The sequence below is a fragment of the Pelodiscus sinensis genome, chromosome 5 (assembly GCF_049634645.1).
Source record: "Pelodiscus sinensis isolate JC-2024 chromosome 5, ASM4963464v1, whole genome shotgun sequence".
NCBI classification, from domain to species: Eukaryota; Metazoa; Chordata; order Testudines; family Trionychidae; genus Pelodiscus; species Pelodiscus sinensis.
The window spans coordinates 53,711,466-53,730,230 of NC_134715.1; the positions used below are offsets into that span (position 1 = coordinate 53,711,466).

An 18,765-nucleotide genomic window follows, 5' to 3' on the forward strand; every position below is an offset into this window, starting at 1 on the left:
GGGATGAAGGGAGGGGCTGTGGTGGGAAATGGAAAGTGCAGCAAGCCAGAGGCCAATAGCGGGGAGGCCCTGGGGAGAGTTACTGGGGTCCTTGTGAGAAAAACTCTCCCTCAGGGCCTCCCAGATGCACTCCCTGCCCTGATGGGCCTGGTGGATAGCAGCTGTCCATGGCTGCTCAGAGGGTCTCCCCTCGTGGCTGGCGTCTGCCCGCCACCCCAGGAGGAAGGCCTCCCCCTTCCTCTCCACAATGGTGTGGAGGACACAATATGCCGACACCACCTCTGGGATGTTGTGCTCCCCCACGTCCAGGTGGGTCAGGAGGCACCTGATCCACACCTTGAAGTGGCCAACGGCACATTCGACCTAAATCCTGGTCTGGTTGAGGTGGGCATTAAATTGCTGGGGTCCAGGTGGCTGTTATAAGGCTTCATAAACCACGGAATCAGGGGGTAGGCCACGCCCCCCATCATGCACAGTGGCATCTGCACATTGCCAGCCACAAGTCACAGCAGAGCAAGAATGTACTCGTAGAGGCTGGAGTTCCAAAAAATGTGGGCATCGTGTGCCCTGCTCGACCACCTGACAAAAACGTCAATGAACTATCCACGGTGATTGACCAGGGCCTGCAGCACCACTGAGAAGTAGCCCTTGTGGTTGATACACTAAGCTGCTCAATGTTCAGGTGCACAGATCGGGATATGGATCCCATCAATCGCTCCACCTCAATTTGGGAACCCCAAAGTAGCAATATTAGATCTCCTCTCCACAACTGTAGTGTGCAGCCAGACATTATTCGGCCCCATTTGTACCACAGAGTAGGCCTAAGCCAGACTGTTACATTTAATCTATTTTACTACAAGGTATCTTTGTAGCTATGTAATTCTGCTGTCTGCTTCTTCACCTAACTTATAGGCAAGGATGAAATAAAGCAATCCCTTGTTATAGGCACCAGCCACAGGGTACCTCAAGCACAGCCCTCATTGCCGTGACCCTGCACCTCCACAGTGTGGTAATGGATTTCAGTTAATATGAATAAGGCAATTCACACCTATTGAAGCTATTGTTTCCTGTTTTCAAACTGAGACAGGAAGCAGTTACAGTCAGGTGACATTTTCAAGCTTTTCTTTGCATCTGTGAGAACTAGAAACATTTAATTTTAAAAGAAGCAAATAGAGATCAGGGGATGTCAGTGCAGGCCTATCTGCTGTTACCAGAAGCTCCAGCATCAGCAAAACAGCCAACATTGACAGCAGGGACATGTGGAGGGACACTTGGGGGAAGACGTAGTGTGGATGCAGAGCCCAGGAGCAAAACTCTGGGAGAGCACACTGAGTCCCCTGGTCTGGCAGATTCCCTGATTTGGGACTGGTCAGGTCCCAAGGGTGCTGGACTAGGGAGGTACAACCTCTGTTAGCTTCTTTCAAAATTAAATGTTTCTAGTTCTCACAGATGCAAAGAAAAGCTTGAAAATATCACCCGACTGTAACAGCTTCTGTCTCAGTTTGCAACCAGGAAACAATAGCTACAATAGGTATGAATTGCCTCATTTATCTTAACTGAAATCCAAGCCAGGCTGTGCTCCCAGATCCCAGGGTTGGCTATGGGGCTGCGCTCCTGGACTCTGGCTATGGGGCTCCACAGCCACTCTGCTGCTTCCTGTGAGTGTCCCCCATTCCTGGTCCTCCCTCTCCCTCCCTGATCTTGAGCACCAGAAGTGATCTATTTGTGGTGCTTTGGAAGCTCTGGGAGGACAGGGGAAAAGTTGCTGAGCACACCTTCTACCTTTTCCTTCCCCTCTCTCCCTCCAGCTTTTCCCTGTGAGTGCTCCAGCCCAGGAACACCCATGGGAATGCCAGACCACAGATGTTGCTGGACTATAGAGGTCCAGACCATAAAGGTTAAACCTGAATTCTTATCACATCATGTGACTCCAGAAAGTAGGGCCAAGGAATGGGACCATCATGCCTATGCATTATTCCATTCCCTTTTTATAGGTTTAATATGCCTCAGACATTTTTAATCCATGTTTCACTTTACATTTTTAGAAATTAAAGAGTATCAGTTGTTTCAGAGACCACACCTTTACTAGGTTTAAAATAAATCAATTTCACAGGACACAACAGTACTTTCAGTTTTGCTGTGATCAGCAAGTTTCTGCAATCCACAGGCAGAGCCTTACACCCATTGCATTGGTAGCTTAAAGATCTTTAGTGTTCTCTTCTCCATACATCAATGTGAATTTTAGGTTGTTCAACTTTGCATTCAGTAAGTTCAAGTATTTTGCCAACTCTATTTTAAGCCTTCCAACCACAAACCCCTTCTCCTTCTAGCCATTCATTTTCAGTCTCTTGGTTCTTACATTATTTCACCATCTCCCAATCACTATAGAGATTTCCAGGGTAGGTATTATTTGAATTTCTAAAGTAAAAACAGGTAGCAAAAGCTTCTCTGGCATAAACTTTTCAAGTCTTCTTTGTATATGGTTTTAAAAAAAAAGGCTTTGCGGGTTACCTTTCATCTTTCCCAGGGAGAGACAGTACTGTTCCAGATCCTAGTTGGGCATATTCCTTACAGGAATTGTTTTATTAGTACTGCTAATTGCTGTGGCTTCTCCTGACAATATTGCCATTTATCTTGCATGAAATACTGTGCAATCTCTCTTTCATTCTGGCACTTTCATTCATACTTCACCATTTTATTGGCACATTGAGCTATGAAAGATAGCACGGTTATTTGCTGTGTTCACATCCACCCAACTTTGAACACATTATATCAAGATGTACTATGACAGTGACAGAGTAGGTTCAGGCATAGCCAATTATCCTGCTATCATTCTGGGATTGATCAAACGTAATTGCCCTTTGATTAAACTTTCAAAACCATGAATCCTTTCTGATAGCTATCTTTTGGAAAGGCATTGACAACTTGTGCACCATATTGTTGATTCAGATGTCAGCTGTTCTAAAGCTCATGCAAAAAAAGATTACACTAACCTATACAAATTTCCACTGGTCTTCATTTGCTTTTTCCCTAATAAGTGATGTCTTCAAATAGCATATTTATACATTTCTTTCAATCAAATAAGCACGACAGCCCAATTGCTAAAACAACTCCAGACCAGAGGACTGGGCTGTTGCTGCTCCCCCCAACTGGAGGCCGTCTCAGGTCCCTTTATTCAGGTTGTTTCTCTCTGACCTCACTGGGAAGCTTCTTCTGAGATTTCTTTCCTCTTCTAGCTGTTGCCCCCTCACAAGGGGCTACATCCCGGTTTTCTTTTTCCAGCCATTTCATGTTTTCACAAATGAGAAGTTGTTTAGTGGTTCATCCCACTTGCTGATGTTTCCTTCTCTTCCTTTCCTTCTATTCCTGGTGCTAATCAGCATACCCCCATTTCTTTTTTTCTATCCTCCCCCAGCTAGTCTGCAAGGTATCTCCTCTTTAACCTGTTTACAGTTAATAAAATAACATAACAGCGTGTAATTTTAATTCAATATTTCAGGGGGAGCGGAGTGATAACTACAAAGAGGCCCAAACAAGTGGGTCTACAAGAAGATCCACAAGTGTCTGAGAACTTGGTTTCTAGCTAAAGGATGAAAATGAAAACAGGTGTTTTGAAAGTTTCAGAAACAAAGGGGTATTTCAGGTGCTTTTGAATGAGATGGAAGATTAAACACCAGAGCCTCGGGCCCTTTAAATCTTTTCCATGGGAATCACATGGCACACTCTGGGCAGCACTGAGAGTTGCCTGGGGAAGGCACGTTGCTCTCCAGGTGGTACTGAGGGCTGCCTAGCACCAAACCCACACCTTCCACCCAAGACTTTACCCCTTCCAGGGGCATGGAGCAGTGCCCACCCCCCACCTTTCCTTGGTCCCCAATGAGATTGTTGGCTCTGTTGGTCAGAGAACTTGCTTTCTGTGATGTACAACCTACAAAAGATGCTTTCTGTGACATACAACATACATTCAACAGCTATTATAGCTGTGTGTTCAGAACAGCAATGTGTTTAGCAAAGCTCAACTGGAAGAGTGTAAAGTTACTAAGGGCTTAAAAAAAAAATCACTCACACATCCTGAACCCAGTCCTGAAGCCCTTACTTATGTGAACAGTACTATTAAAGTGTAGCGAATGCTCACTAAGGCACGGTATTCTGGTAAATTGGCTCATTTGCTTTAGCTGAATGTCAACCCAGCCCAAGTCTGCTTCAGGATCTGGAAATGTCTGCTTCCTACTCCGCATGCTCAGAATCTTAATACAGTTTCTGTTACACTCACTTAATACCTGCTATATTCATTCACTCTTGAATCGGACACTTGTTTTGCTATAAAGATGATCTAATCTGATAATCCAGATCACTAAACAAATAAAACAACAAAGATTCACATAGCTTTCACCCAGGATGAAATCCTGGCTATTCTGAAGTAGAATTGCCAATTTGGTTGTATCTATTCCTGGAGCTTTCAGCATATGACAATCTTTAAATAAAGATTCATCTTTAATTCCTGCAGACTTCAGGCCAGTTCTGGAAGTTTGGCAGCCCTGTTCTGAGGTCAATTAGAATTTTTCAAATCTTCAGCAAGCCCAGGGTTTCACCCCAGAAAAGGGAGGATGAAGATTGTCCTTTGCTGTACTTCTACCAACTCATACAATATACAGAGGGGAAAAAATGGACAATGCCACTCCAGCTCTCTCATATACCTCTCTAGTACTATGGGACTTGTGCCAGCTGTTCAGAGAAAAAAATATAAGTTTTATGAGGTAAAAATTACAAAAAGTTGGACTTGATTTATAGCATGTAGCTATGTTCCATGGTGGCTTTGTTCCTTTTATATGTCTCAACAAATGCTTGACAAACTACACTAGAAAGGAGGCTGCTGTAGGTCTCTCATATAGAGATATCATCTGAATGGAAAGGGTAAGTGACAGATAGGGCCATCCTTACACAGAATATGCAGCTGCATAGAGCATATCAAAATTTGGGGCACCAGTGGGTCTTAATGTCCACCTGCCCTCTCTTTCTATCCCTAGCCTCTGGTTATGCTTCCTCCAGGAGAGGATCTAGTAAACTTTAAAGAGAAAAAACATGACAGACTATTAGCAGAAAATTGAACTGTGAAAGAGCCATTCAAGTGGTAATGAAGCCATTTAAAATGTATTTGCCAACCCCAAATACATAGTGTCCATTTCTGAATTTACTGTGCTAGTCTACAGGACCTTAGTTTAAATTCTTCTTTAAAATATTTCATTAGTGTGTTGCTGAAAATTATAAAAATCACATCTCTAAAAAAATCATAACCTCCCCCCTATTGTCTGGGATAAGGGCACCAGTTTAATAGTACTGCATAGGGCCCCAGAAACCCTAAGAGCATCCCCATGACAGACAGAAAATAAGGTCAAATACTTGCACCAAAGAGGGCAAAGGATGGAGTTCCCATCATAGAATCACTCAAATGTAGGAGAGGAGAAGAGAACTTGATATATTTTCTAGCCCAGCTCCCTGGACTATGGCAACAACAAATAAACCTAAACCAACCATAACAGCTGTTTGTCCTGCCTGTTCTTAAAAACATCCAATGACGGGGATTCCTTGCTAGAGAGAGCATAATGCCCCTTGTCTTACCTTCAGTAGACATTGAATAGCTCTCTTTATAACAGCTTAACACTTTTGAAGATTATCAGGTTCTCCCTCGGTTTTCTTTTCTCAGGTCTAAACATGCCCAATTTTGCCAGTCTTTCCCAACAGGTCAGGCTTTCTAAACCTTTCATCACTTCCATTGCTGTAGACAAACTGGAGAGAGTCCAGATCTTTCTTATGTGTGATGCCCAGAATGGGACACAGCATTCCAACGGAGACCTCAGCAGTGTCAAGTAGAGTGGGACAATACCCTCGGATCTCCTGCATATAGCACACCTATTAGTATATCCCAGAATATTAGTCTTTTTCACAATTGCGCCACATTTTATTGACTCATTCAATACCCCTCATCCTTCTCTGCAGTACTACTACAGACTAACCAGTTAAACTGCACGTTGTAGATGTGCCTTTCATTTATCTTCTTAGGTATACTACTTTGTCCTTCTTCATGAATTTCATTTTGAATTCATGCCAATTGTCAGATTTGTCAAGGCCATGTAAAATTCTAATCCTCTCTTCCAAAGTGCTTGTGATGCCTCCCATCTTGGTATAATCCACAAAGTCATATAAACATGCTCTCTAAACCATTATCCATGTTATGAATGAAAATATCGGAATTTACTGGACCCAGGATTGACTCTTGCAGTACCGCACCAGACAAGCTCTCCAAATTTGAACACAAACCATTGATAACTACTCTTTGATTATAGTCTTTCAAACACTTGTGTCCCCACTTTATTATAATTTCATCTAGGCCATGTTTCCCTCATTTGCTTACAATACTGTATCAAAAGCCTTACTAAAGATCTAGATATCTCATGTCTACCCCATCTACTAGGACAGTAACCCTGACAAAAGAGGAAAGTAGGTTGGTTTGATATGTTCTTGACAAATCCAAGTTAGTCATTACTTATAAGCCCATTATTCGCTAGATGCTTACAATTTGGGGGGACATGAGTGGCCAACTGCCCCCTCCCCAATGCTGTGGGCAGAAAAGGGTGGCCAGCAGTCAGTAGGAAGAACAAGTGGAGGGGACTGGTGCCATCAGAAGAGGTCCACTCACCGGAAGTGGCAGACGGAGGCAGAGCAAGGCAACCCCAGCTGCTTTGCTCTCCCAGTGAGCCACCACAGGAGAAGGAATGGGACTACCCTGCACTTCCCAGCGGGAACAGAGCAATGCAGCCAGGGAAGTAAAGCAAGCTGAGGCCACATTGCTCCACTTCCTCTGCTGCTGCTAGTGAGTGCAGAGGACATGGACCCCTGCTGCCAGTGCTGCCCCCCCCAACCCACTGTTCCCCCCCAGGCTGCTTTGATTGGGGTGGGGGAGGTGGAACAGGGGGAGAGCAGGGGTGAGGAAGAAGCAGGGAGTAGACAGGAAAGAGGTAAATAGGGATGGAGCAAGAGAAAGAAGGAGTGGAGGCAGGTATTTCCATCCCTTTCCCAGCCTGGGAGGGACACATAGATTGTAGCCCCCTGGGTCCTCCTTCACCAGTTGCCTCAGGTCTGACTGGTGTAGAAGTGCCTGGGTTTTATGTTTGTGCTTCTTCAATCCTCTGTGTCCCCCCATCAATCTATGCCAGGGGTGCCCACATTCTTCCAGTTGCACTCCATGTTACCATTAATGGAATCCATCCACACCTCTCCTCATCTCTTCATAAATGAACAGCCAAGGCTTCTTCAGCAGCAAAGCTTAAGCTGAAGGCAAAGCTGAGGGAAGAACTGGGTCTAGAGGCAAAGCTTGTCTGGGAATGGAGCAGGAGGTGGAGTGCAGCTGAGGGCTAAGCAGAGCTAGGGGGTGAGGGTGCATCTGAGCCTGGAGATGAAGCAAGACTGGGGGCTGAATGGGGTTAGGAGCAGAGCACAGCTGGAAGTGTGGTGCTCCATCCCTGCCCCCTGATAAGGGCTGGCCCAAGCTCCACCACCTGCTCCTCCAATTTTTTCCATGCCCTCCCCTCCTCCTGTGAGGTGTACCCTACTATATGAACTAATGGACCACTAGTGTACACACTGTAGTTACAATAAATCATTATCCCCCCCATTCTTAGGTTATGGATGTATGGGTAACAAAGGATAACAGCAAAAACAAACTTTGCCATAAGATTTCTACTTAATTTTGGTTGATCCTACCATTTCCCTGAAAAGACCACTTCATCCTAGACCCTAATTACGAAGAGCCATTCCCAATATCCTTATTTCCAGGGTGGAGTTAGTGAGGTATATGTGCCCGACTGAGCCAGCAGGAATCAGTCAACACTTCTTTGCAGGATTCCAACTTCTGCTAATGCAATGAATGTATGCAAGTACTCTGCTGCCCTGTTATAAGGAAATATAGTCGCTTATCTACTACATATTAGAGTGTCAATGTACTGAAACGATTCCTGTTAATTGTGATTTGAGTGTTGGGATTGCTAGATAGATGTTTATGCAGAAGCTGTTTGAAATGAGGTGCCATCTGGCAAGTCTAGGTAAATTCTTTCATGGCTGAGAAACAAATAAATTCCCTCTCAGTAAACAATTTTGTATGTAAAAATGGGTATTTGTAGCCTCAGAATTGTCAGTTAACCCTTTTCTACAGAGAATACTATCAAAATTCATAAGAGATAACCACTCCGTCTCTCTCAGATACCTTTCTAGCATTATGGGACTTGTGCCACCTCTTTAGAGAAAAAAATAAAAGTTTTATGAGGTAAAAATTATAGGATTTAGACTTGGTTTATAGCATGTAGCCTGTGGTGGTTTTGTTCCTCTTGTGTCTCAACAAATTCTTGACACAACCAGAAGAGCAATGCCTCATGACATCTTTCCAGATATACAAACAACAAAATTCTATCAACACAAAACAGCACTGATTCCACTTCTCTAATAAAGGAAAATTTAGGCTTTTAGATTCCTTCCTTGTAGAGGTCCTCCCTGTAAGGCTTTTGCTGTATTTTAAGTAGTGCTACTACTAACAGTTGTAAATTATCAGACAAGGATGTGCATAGTAGTTAGGTTTGATACTGCTGGTGCTCATCATTATTGTGTATAAAAATAATGAGCAATCCTGTAGCACCTTAAAGATATATACAATCATACACTTTCGTAGGTACAAAATTTTCAAGTACCGTATCTAGCAAGATGCCAAGCTCCAAGTCAGATGATAAAGTGAAATCAGGCATAAGTAAAGAATATGATTTCTTGTCTGAGATATGAGTTCTAAGGTCTTTCAAAGGAAGAAATGTGGTTCCAAGGCCACAGTGAGAACATAAGTAGATGAAATACAATAAGCTTCAGGACAAGGCTATGCAAGCAACTTCAATTCTACCTGGCTTCAACCTCTTAGTTATACAAGAGTGCAGAGAAAGTAAGCATGAAGTCATGCATGAGATTCTGTTTAGAGCTGGTCAAAAAAATTCCACAGAAATGTTTTTGATGGAAAATTGGGGTTTTCACGAAAAAGTTTCTGACAGTGTCTCCCATCTCTGGAAAATTTTAACTTTTCGTCAAAAAAAAATCAAAACCCCACAAAACCAGAAGAGTTTGTCAGCTAAAACTGAAGACACGTTTGAAATGAACAATATTTCTCACCATTTGATAACCTTTTCTATTTTTAGTTGTGCCACCCTGGCTCATGCTGAGTCATACTTTGACTCTAAAGCTGCCCCTTGCAATTAATAAACCACATTTGCCATGAGCACTCCATGAAGTTATGCCAATTTATATAATCTGGGATTAAGGTCACTGTGAGAAAGTAAGGAAGAACTAAGTCTCCAGCAAGGAACTTTTTTTCCCCCTTTTAAAAATTACATATACATGAATGTGACTTTGGGGGAAAATTGCATAGCGGGGCCTACCAAAGACTGCCCCTGCTGGATTGAGAAGCTGAGCGGATAAAATGGGGCTCATACATGGCCACTCCCACTCCTAGCACTGTCTGGACCCCAAAACTGTGCAAGGAAGACACCATACATACTCCAGAGGCAACACACACACACACACACACACACACACACACCAGAGGTATTGTGATCCAGGAATTGATCCCCCACCACGTGGAAATTGTCTAAAATTAGAGATAGGAGCTAGCCAGAGACTCCAGCAGCCAAAACACAGATGTCTTCACCCTCAGAAATCCAGTCGAAACTATAGAAAATTCTGACACCGTGTCCTATACGGATTGACTGTTTGCTCCATCCCTTCCCATCAGTCTCTTTACCGCAGCTAAACTGAGCACCTCACCTGTTCCGTCCCCCTCACACTTCTTTCCTATGTTTTCTAAATGTTCCCCTTCTATTCAAATGCCTACAAACATAAACTAAAAAAATTGTGGAAGATACATGTTTGCTGACATCACATTGTTCATTCTACTTGTGCTTTACCACATCCTTAAACTGGTTTTATCTATTTAGACAATTTTGCTCATGGTTTCTTGGGACTTCCCTGCATCAGTATCCATTTGTCTTATTTTCTATTAGGATGTAAACTCTGGGGGGAAGGGACTATCTTTTTCTTCTGTTTGTATGGTGCCTAGCAAAGTCAAGTCCTGGTCCATGCTGGGGTGTTAGGCACCATAGTAATAAAGTAAGTTAGAAACATCTGTCTCACCTTTTTCTTTCATGATACATTGTGGCGGTGATTGGACTGATATCTTAGATCTCTCAGGATATGTTTTGAAGCACTTGGATGTGGAATCATTTGCAGAGTATGGTCTTTCATATGGCTGTTCTAATCCTTTTTCTAAAAAGGAGACTGAGAAAATTTTTGTTGGGATTTGTTGTCTGAATAGGAATACAGTTATAAATAGTGGCACTTTTAGTTAAAAAAAAAGGAGGGGCACTAGCAGAAGTCCTTATTGGTTCCCAGGTAAAAGAAGGTACAGCCCGATCATATTCCTGTTGACAAAATAAATAAGTTATTAAACTGGCCATAATTAAAATCTGTCAACAGTTTTCTCTGCTGTGCTGACCTAACTGCAGGGCATGCATCTGCTATATTTTTCTTTTTTAAAAAAGAATCAAAGGCTATTCTGAGATAACTGTTACACTAACAGCTGTGCACTCATTCAGAAGTTTGAGAAACCGCAAAGGATGTTCTTTTTATAAGAAGAAACTTTTGACATTTGCTGACTTTTGAATACCTGACTATACAATGCTAATTCCCTTTTAAGATAGCCAAACCCCATTCATTAAACACATTTTTTAAAGTGGGATAGAGCAAAGTCCTCAGGACTTCAAAACTCTGCTGGCTTACAAAAACTTGCAAACAGGTTGTATAAATTCCATAAAACTCAGCTATTTGGCCAGATATCAGCAGAACCTTGCCAGTCTTGATCAAAGTTTAATATTTCATATTTAACAACTAGTCACTTACTATAAGTAAACCATTCTTACACTATTCAACTTTCTGCTAATAATCTCCCAGTTAGGCAGAAGCCATTTCCATTTACTATCATTAGACTCATTCATTTTCCTCAGAAAAACCTAATACAGCTCTCTCAATATACTAGAACCAAATGTAGCATATTTTATTCAAAATATTTTAAAGATGTATCTTATTACTATGAACTATTTTATTAACATCCAAAGTCTGTTAGATGACCCACATCCAGACTGAAAATAGCTCTATTACCCAAAGAAGTGTAAGAACACATTCTTGCAGTTGGAATAGCTAGTGATGCCCATGCAGATCAAACAACAGGAGCCACAATTAAGAAAAGTTACAGAGACTGACTCCTCACTAAGCAATACATATTTTAAATGGATTTGACCCCATATTTAATTTCCATGTTACTGAACCTTAACCCTATACTAAGCTTCCATCATTTGCTTCACACATTGAGCCAAATTCATCCCCTGGGTTGCTCAAAGCAGAGTCAGCTTTGCACAGCTGTCTATTGGCTGTTCTACTACTCAGAACAGCTGGGGAACAATGCACTCCACCCACAACTTGACTCATTTCTGCCCTCCTCACCCAGCATACCACTACCTCAAGAGCAGTGTAGCATTTCACCTACACTGCAACACTGGGGGTGTTCCCCAAAAGTCTGATACAGAACTTTAGTTTAACAAGAGCAGCATAAAGGGATTGCAGAAATGACAGGAATCTGGCCCATGGGATACATACAGCATGGTGGAACTCCAGCAGCCTTTGAAGAAGAAGACAGCCTCCAACCAGCACATACAAAAGCGTATAACAGAGGGAGGAAACATTTTGTAACATGATACTAAGGCAAGTGCATCATGTGCTCCAACTTTCCCACAACCAGAAGAGTTTGATTCTGGACTGAAAAAAATATCCACAGAGCAAACTTCATGGTGCTCACACCAGATCCACCCTGAGAAGGAAAACTTGAGCCAAGCCTGACTTCAGTTGAATCAGTGGCTAATAACTTTAAACTCATCTACATGGTACTAATCCATCCCTGGTAGCAAAGCTGTCTAACTCCAGTGATACTACCTTCACTCGTTTTCTTTAAAATCAGGTTCTCTCCACAAAAAAAACACACCTGGCAAACAATGTCTGACTCCAATGCCCTCTCTACACTGTGTCCTGAGAATCCCCAATGGGCTTTCTATAAAAGAGGGTACCTACATATAGGAGAGTTTATAAAGCCCCATACAGAGCTGCAGGAAGCAGATTATTAGCTGCATCTCATCAAATAACTGTACAAAAATGCTAAATGAATGTACACAGGGTTCCCCTCCATTCTACACCTTGGTGAAACAGATAAATATTAATATTCATCAAAAGTTGGGGGATAGACTTTAATGTGGTATAAACAAACTGAGTGAAAGTCAATGGGACTACAACAACTGACACCAACTAAAGAGCTCCCTCAAATGCTTATCTAAGTTCTCTGTATTTAGGTCAGGCTTAATGGAGCACATGGCTCACAAAATCCTTCTGCCTCAATAGCAGGCATCAACTCTTTGGGTGTGCTGGGGCTGGAGTCCCTATGCGGGAGGAGGGGGGAAACTATGGGTGTTTGGCAGCCACCAGCAGTCCAGAAGATCAGCATTTCCCTCCCACCCAGCTCTGTCCCTCCTGCCTGCCAATGGACCCAGCCAATCAGCAGCTCCCACCTATCATGATCAGCTGTTCAGTGGCATGCAGGAGAAATTAGGGGGAGGGATAAGGAAGAGGCAGAGCAGCAGACGGCAGCGTGGGGTTAGGCCTGGGCAGAGCTGGAGTCAGACATTCCTCGAGAATGCGGGAAGTCAGCTCCTATGACCTTAATAAATCCCAAAACTGACTGACTTTCCTCTCTCCTACCTGCTCACATTTATGGGATCTTTCAGAGGTGCATCCCCTTCTTTACCCCATCTATTAATTCCCAAATGAAATCATCCACAATTGTTTTATGTTACAGACAATTGATTATACACTTACCCCTCCTCTACCTCCCTTCCTGGTTTTTCACAGCTCCCCGAAGCTGTAAGCACAGCCTTTCATCTCCTATGTGGAGAGAAGGCCAAAGGGCTCCTCCACATGTTGTCCCCACCACGAGCTCCGACTTTTCAGCTCCTATTAGCCGGGAACCCCCCAGCCTCCTAGCCCATAGAAGCTGCAGGGGCATGCCACCACTTCAGGGATTCCCCTCAAGGTAAGTGCCACCCCCTACTCCAACCCAATGTTAAAATTCGACACTTTCCAACAAGGACTTAACAAGCATTTGAACTATCTCACCCATTACCAAGACAGTTTCCCCAATTATCACCTCTAATACCATTAACTCACAAACATCCCACTCTCCCTACCTTTAATATCATCAATTCACAGACACTTCCCCCCCCCCCGCATCCCCCTCCTGTTCTGCAATGTGATTTGTCCTTTTCATATTTGTTCATTTTTTTTAATTGTATCCTTTCGTATATATGGTTGTGACTACTTTCTTCCACTATTTGATCTGAGGAAGTGGGTCTGGCCCACGAAAGCTCATCATCTAATAAACCATCTTGTTAGTCTTTAAAGTGCTACATTGTCCTGCATTTTAGTTCTGAGATTACTTCAACTAGATCCCTTATGTACCCTAAGTTTAATTTAATCAGGGCCTGCCAACTTAAGCATATACAACTTATTCAAATATTTCTTGACCTGTTCTTTCCCTATTATGGCTTGTGTTCCTTACCTCTTGTTAATATGAATCCTGTTGAGTATCTGGTCATAGTTCACTTTTTTTTCAAATTAAAAAAAAAAATCTCTTGAAGATTGAAATAAAATAGGCATTAAGCAACTCCAGAGTTCTGGGTGTCATCTGTTCTTAGCTGCCTTACCTATCCTAGCCTGATAGGTAGACACTTTCTTTTTTCTTGTTCCTAATATATTTAAATTGTCTTTTATTATCTTTAATGTCCTTTGCTAGCTGCAACTAACTTTCTGCTAAAGTCATTCTGATTTTATCCCTACATGCTCAGGCTTTTCTTTTGTATTCATCTTTAGAAATTTATCCATGTTTCCACTTTTTGTAAGATTCCTTTTTAATGTTCAGTCATTAAAGAATGCTTACTGCAGCCACAGTGGCCTTTTGCTATACTCTCTTTCCTTTTTATTGGGATAGTTTGCTTTTTGCCTTTTAATATTGTCTCCTGAGAAACTGCTAGCTTTCTTCAACTCCTTTCTTCTTTGATTTTCTTCCAACGAGTCTCTTCTGACAAGTTCTGAGCTTGCTAAAAATCTATTCTTGAAGTCCATTATCCTTATTCTATTGCTCTCACTCCTTTCTTTCCTTAGAATCATGAAGCTGATCATTTCATGATCACTATCATCCAAATTATCTTCTACCTTCATAGTCACAACCAATTCTTCCCTATTAGCCAGAACCAAAACCAAACTGGCTGTCCCCAGGTTACAGCCTCACCTTTTGAAACAAGAAGTTATCCCCAACACATCCTAAGAATTTATTGGATCTGCTACTTTTCCAACAGATATCCCGGGACTCACTAAAAAGTAAATAGTTGAAGTAATATTAATGGATAAAATCACCCAGAGAAATGGTTAAAAGGAAAAAAAGAAGGGGGCACAAAAACCTCAGGGAAAGATGTGATGATGACATAATCAGAAAAATTGGCAGAGAATAAAAGAGACACCAAAGTCAATGGAAAACAAGATTTTCGGAATCACAGAATCATAAAGTACTAGAACTGGAAAAGGTTTTATCAGCTCAGGAAAGGTATGAATTAGATCTTTGAATGGTACACAATAAAATGCCTTCCAGAAACTAGAACCATAGAATACTAGAACTGAAAGGGACCTCGAGAGGTCATCAAGTCCAGTTCCCTGCCCTCATGACAGGACCAAGCACCATCTAGATCATCCCTGATTGATGTCTATCTAACCTGATCTTAAATATTTCCAATTATGGACACTCCTAAGCAATCTATTCCAGTGCTGAAACACCCTGACAGTGAGGAAGTTTTTCCTCACGTCCAATTTAAGCCTCCATTGCTGAAATGTAAACCCATTGCTGCTTCTCCTATCATCAGAGGTTAAGGAGAATAATTTTTCTCACTCTTCGTTGTGATACCCTTCTAAATACTTGAAAGCTGATATCATGTCCCCTCTCAGTCTTCTCTTTTTCAGACTGTTTACAGATTGATTCCTTAATGATTTGCTTCATTATTTTTCCTGGCACAGAAAGGCGGTTTGATTGTGGGTGTCTCTAGCAGCATGGAGAACAGGAATTAAGAGAGGTCCTAAGATTTGGCCAGGTGAGAGCAATTTCTGTGTAGTGCAGAGGATGGCACTTTGACCAGAGATTATATAGGCTGGAGTTCTAGAAGAAGAACTGAAGGCAACATTTACAAATTTTGCATTCCATGAGTTTGGAGGTAAAAAGATAGAGCAGCAGAAAGAAAAGGGAGACTTAAGGTATGTCTACACATCTCGCAGAAGCAAGCCTCCCATTCCAGGCCGCTAGACTCAGGTTAGCAGGACTCAAGCTAGTGCTCTAAAAATAGCTGCATAGACAGCACTTTGAAGTGCTCTGAAGCCTAGGCTTCAAAGTTAGCATGCAAACCTTGTTCCACCGAGTCTAACAATCCAGGCTGGGAGGCGCACTTCCCCAGTGTGACTATGTAGCCCAACTGAACATGATACAGTATAAAGTACCGTATGTTGATTACAAGGCCCACATCATCATAGTGATCATAGTTTGATCTGGTCTGAGTATCCTTTTCACAGTCTATTCATATGGGAAACAAATGCACATAAGTAAGTTTCAGTCATTTATCTTTATTAAGAATTCTCTCTAAACACCTGTCTCTTTGCTCCATAAATACCTGAATGATATATTACTCTACTCTGCATGATTATTTTATATCTTTATTCATGTAACAGAGTTGTGTAATTATACATAAAAAATGAACCACCGCCTAATCATGTATTACATGGTAAAAATGAACATATTGTAATGAAAGAGCCATTCATTTATCTTTCCTCCCTTTGACTAAACAATCTGAATTATTTTTCTAAACAGGAGCCCTAAGAAAGCCATTATAATTCAGTAGAATGGATGCTTTCTTTAAATTTTTCTGGGAGAATGCACACTAGGTCAAATCGAGCATTGGCAAGAGAACACCACACATTGACCTCAACAACTTAACTCTGAAGTGTTTTTTAGGAGGTGGCTTAGGTTGAGTCATTCTTCTTGTTTTCTTTATAGTCTGCTTTTAAACCAAACCACACATTCACAGAGTAAACATCCCAATAATTAGCTCATGTAGATTATCTTACTATCTATTTTAAAAACAGATTTGGGCCAAGGATGAGCATTTTTGAAGATCCCAGCCTTAAGAGTCAACAAAATTCAGCTAAGTCATGCATACCCCAAATTCCACTTCCAGAAAGACTGGGTGAATCCCCTGACACATTACAACTGCCCTTAGATCTTGCAGGTATTAAGACAAAGGGAACACAAAGAAGGCACCAGCATGTACCTCTTGTGATAGTCATGGGGCTGCTCTGAAGTTATTTATGAGCTAGGTACTAGAATATTTACCCACCATTCCTTGGGTTCTTAATTCTAATTAGTTTCATTTTTACAAGGGGCCAATTCTCAGAGCCAGCAGAGTAAAAGATCCTTAAACTGTGTCATGGGGTATACCAACCCCACACTGGACCTGAAGTGGTAAATTGGGCTAACTGGTTTAGAGCACCCCACCACCACAGCCCTGCTGTGATTCAGCTGGAAGACGAGTATAAAGACCCCTGGACCAGCTCAGTCAGGGCTGACCACTGTGGAGGAAGGAGCTGCTTTGGGAGCTCTGGAAGAAGAGTGGCAGATGGACGGAGCCATGGAAACCAGCCAGTGGAGAACAGCCGGAGAAGCCCTCAGCCCGGATGAAATTGGAGAGGAAGCAGACCACCAAGGGAGGCTGGTAGGAAGCGGTGCAGGGCGAGGTGGTCATAACTCTGAGAGCTCAGTGTGTAGTGGGGGATTCCCCTCTGAGTTAATGGTGGGACCCACCCACCACTTATAGAGCCCTGGGCTGGGATCTGTTGGAGAGTGAGGGCTTGGGTCCCCCTACCCATGTTCCGCCTATGCTGTGCGCTCAAAAGCTCAGGGCTCCATGTTTGGGTGGGGCTGATTGACTTGGTGGGGCTGATTCATCTCTTGTGAAGCTATGCTGCTGTGACTTACAGCTTAGCCGGAACACTGCCCCCTATCTCATCCCACTAACCCCCAAAAGGGGTGCTACTGCTGTAACTGTGGACTCTGGCTGCTAGGTCTTACTTCAGGGAGCTGTTGGTGCTGATTTTGGCCAGTGGGCCTTATTGTCCTATACACTGGGGGCTGCTATTGACTCAGACAGCTGGACTCTATTGCCCTGAGAACAGGGATTTGTACTGACTTGGGCCACCAGATCTTATTGCCTTATTGCAACAGTGGGGTTGCTATGGACCTTGATAGCTGGACTCTTGTATGGGAGAAGGGATAGTGAGAGATCTGGGGACACTTGGGACTGTGACACTCATGGGGTAGAACATGCACTGAGGTGTCTGACAGGCTTAAAGCCCTGCCTCAAAGTGGAAATGGGCATAACCACCCCATGACAAACTGTTTCAAAGATTTTATATCCAGAGGCAAAGCAATTTCCATCGGGGAGCTGTTCATTGTCAACCCCAAACCCACTAGGATATCTAAAGAAGATAAACCTGATTAAGCCATCTATCATAGGGTGATAGGGTTTTAGTTAAAATGGACATGTACAGAGATTGCTTATTGTTCTAAAATCCTTTTCTCTAAAGGCTTTATTCCTAATGTTGAGGTTAAACACATTGATTTAAGAAGGCTGTCTGGTCACTCGATTCTGGTCACTCTATTCAACATTCATTCTAGAGTCCTAAAGAGAAGAAATAGAGGTGCTGGGCCTAATTGTACCTATTGGGTGAGTATAATTGTTAGACTGTGTACTATAAGCCAGGGCCTGTCTTAAGAATGGGAAAAATGTATGATTTCACCCCAGCAAAGATAAAGCCAGAAGGCAGCTAAGCTAATGGCTTTGGAAAGATCAGAGAAGGGACAGTGGAGTAACTAGCCCTGCAACAGCAACTCTTGTTCCCATCGAGTCTCAGCATCAAGTCCCAGTCTTCCCACTGAGAACAGCAGGACTCTTCCCACCCACCCAAGCTGTTCTGATATTTTTAAATTTGAAAAGCACTTTAGAATACAAAATGGAATTGCAAAATACCACTTCCTTACCGTCTCCAAAAGATGAGCTGATTTTATGGAAATGGAGGGTTGGATTTTGAGCCCCGACTGTAAGATTCAGAGCTTTGTTTTGTTTTATAAGAAAAAAATTGGTTAAAATAACCATGTTATGATATGCTTATACTTCCTTCCATAAAGCATTTGACTCATTGCCACATGATATTTTGATTTTTTTAAATGTAGTACAGTACCTAACACATTTATTAAAAAGCCACCTAACTGATAGACCTCAAACTTATTATAGGAAGACCATCCAACAGAATTGTTTTTAAATAGGGTCTTGTAAGGCTCTGTTGGGGCCCAATACTCTAATACTTGTCAATGATTTGTAAGCAAGCATAGAATTATTGTTGGCAAGGTTTTCAGATAGAAAAGAAAATTGGTAGAGGTGGAGTAATGGGGTGACCAGGCCCCAAAACTCCGTAGTGGAGTCTTGTGGCCTT

General features: G+C 42.4%; 1 protein-coding gene across 10 annotated transcripts in view; it reads right to left on the reverse strand.

The window, feature by feature from the left end:
* The window catches only part of IQCM (IQ motif containing M), a 157,227-nt gene that overhangs the window by 130,576 nt on the left and 7,886 nt on the right, over positions 1-18,765 (reverse strand). For 8 of the 10 annotated variants that reach the window (XM_025185509.2, XM_025185513.2, XM_025185499.2 and 5 more), the window contains one exon: positions 10,219-10,362. The exons of 1 other annotated variant lie outside the window; for it this stretch is intronic. In XM_025185509.2, the coding sequence (XP_025041294.1) occupies positions 10,219-10,362 (144 nt within the window). Of the gene's footprint in view, positions 1-5,619; positions 5,896-10,218; positions 10,363-18,765 lie in introns of all 10 variants that reach the window. One more of the 10 variants, XM_025185501.2, reaches the window with a different exon arrangement.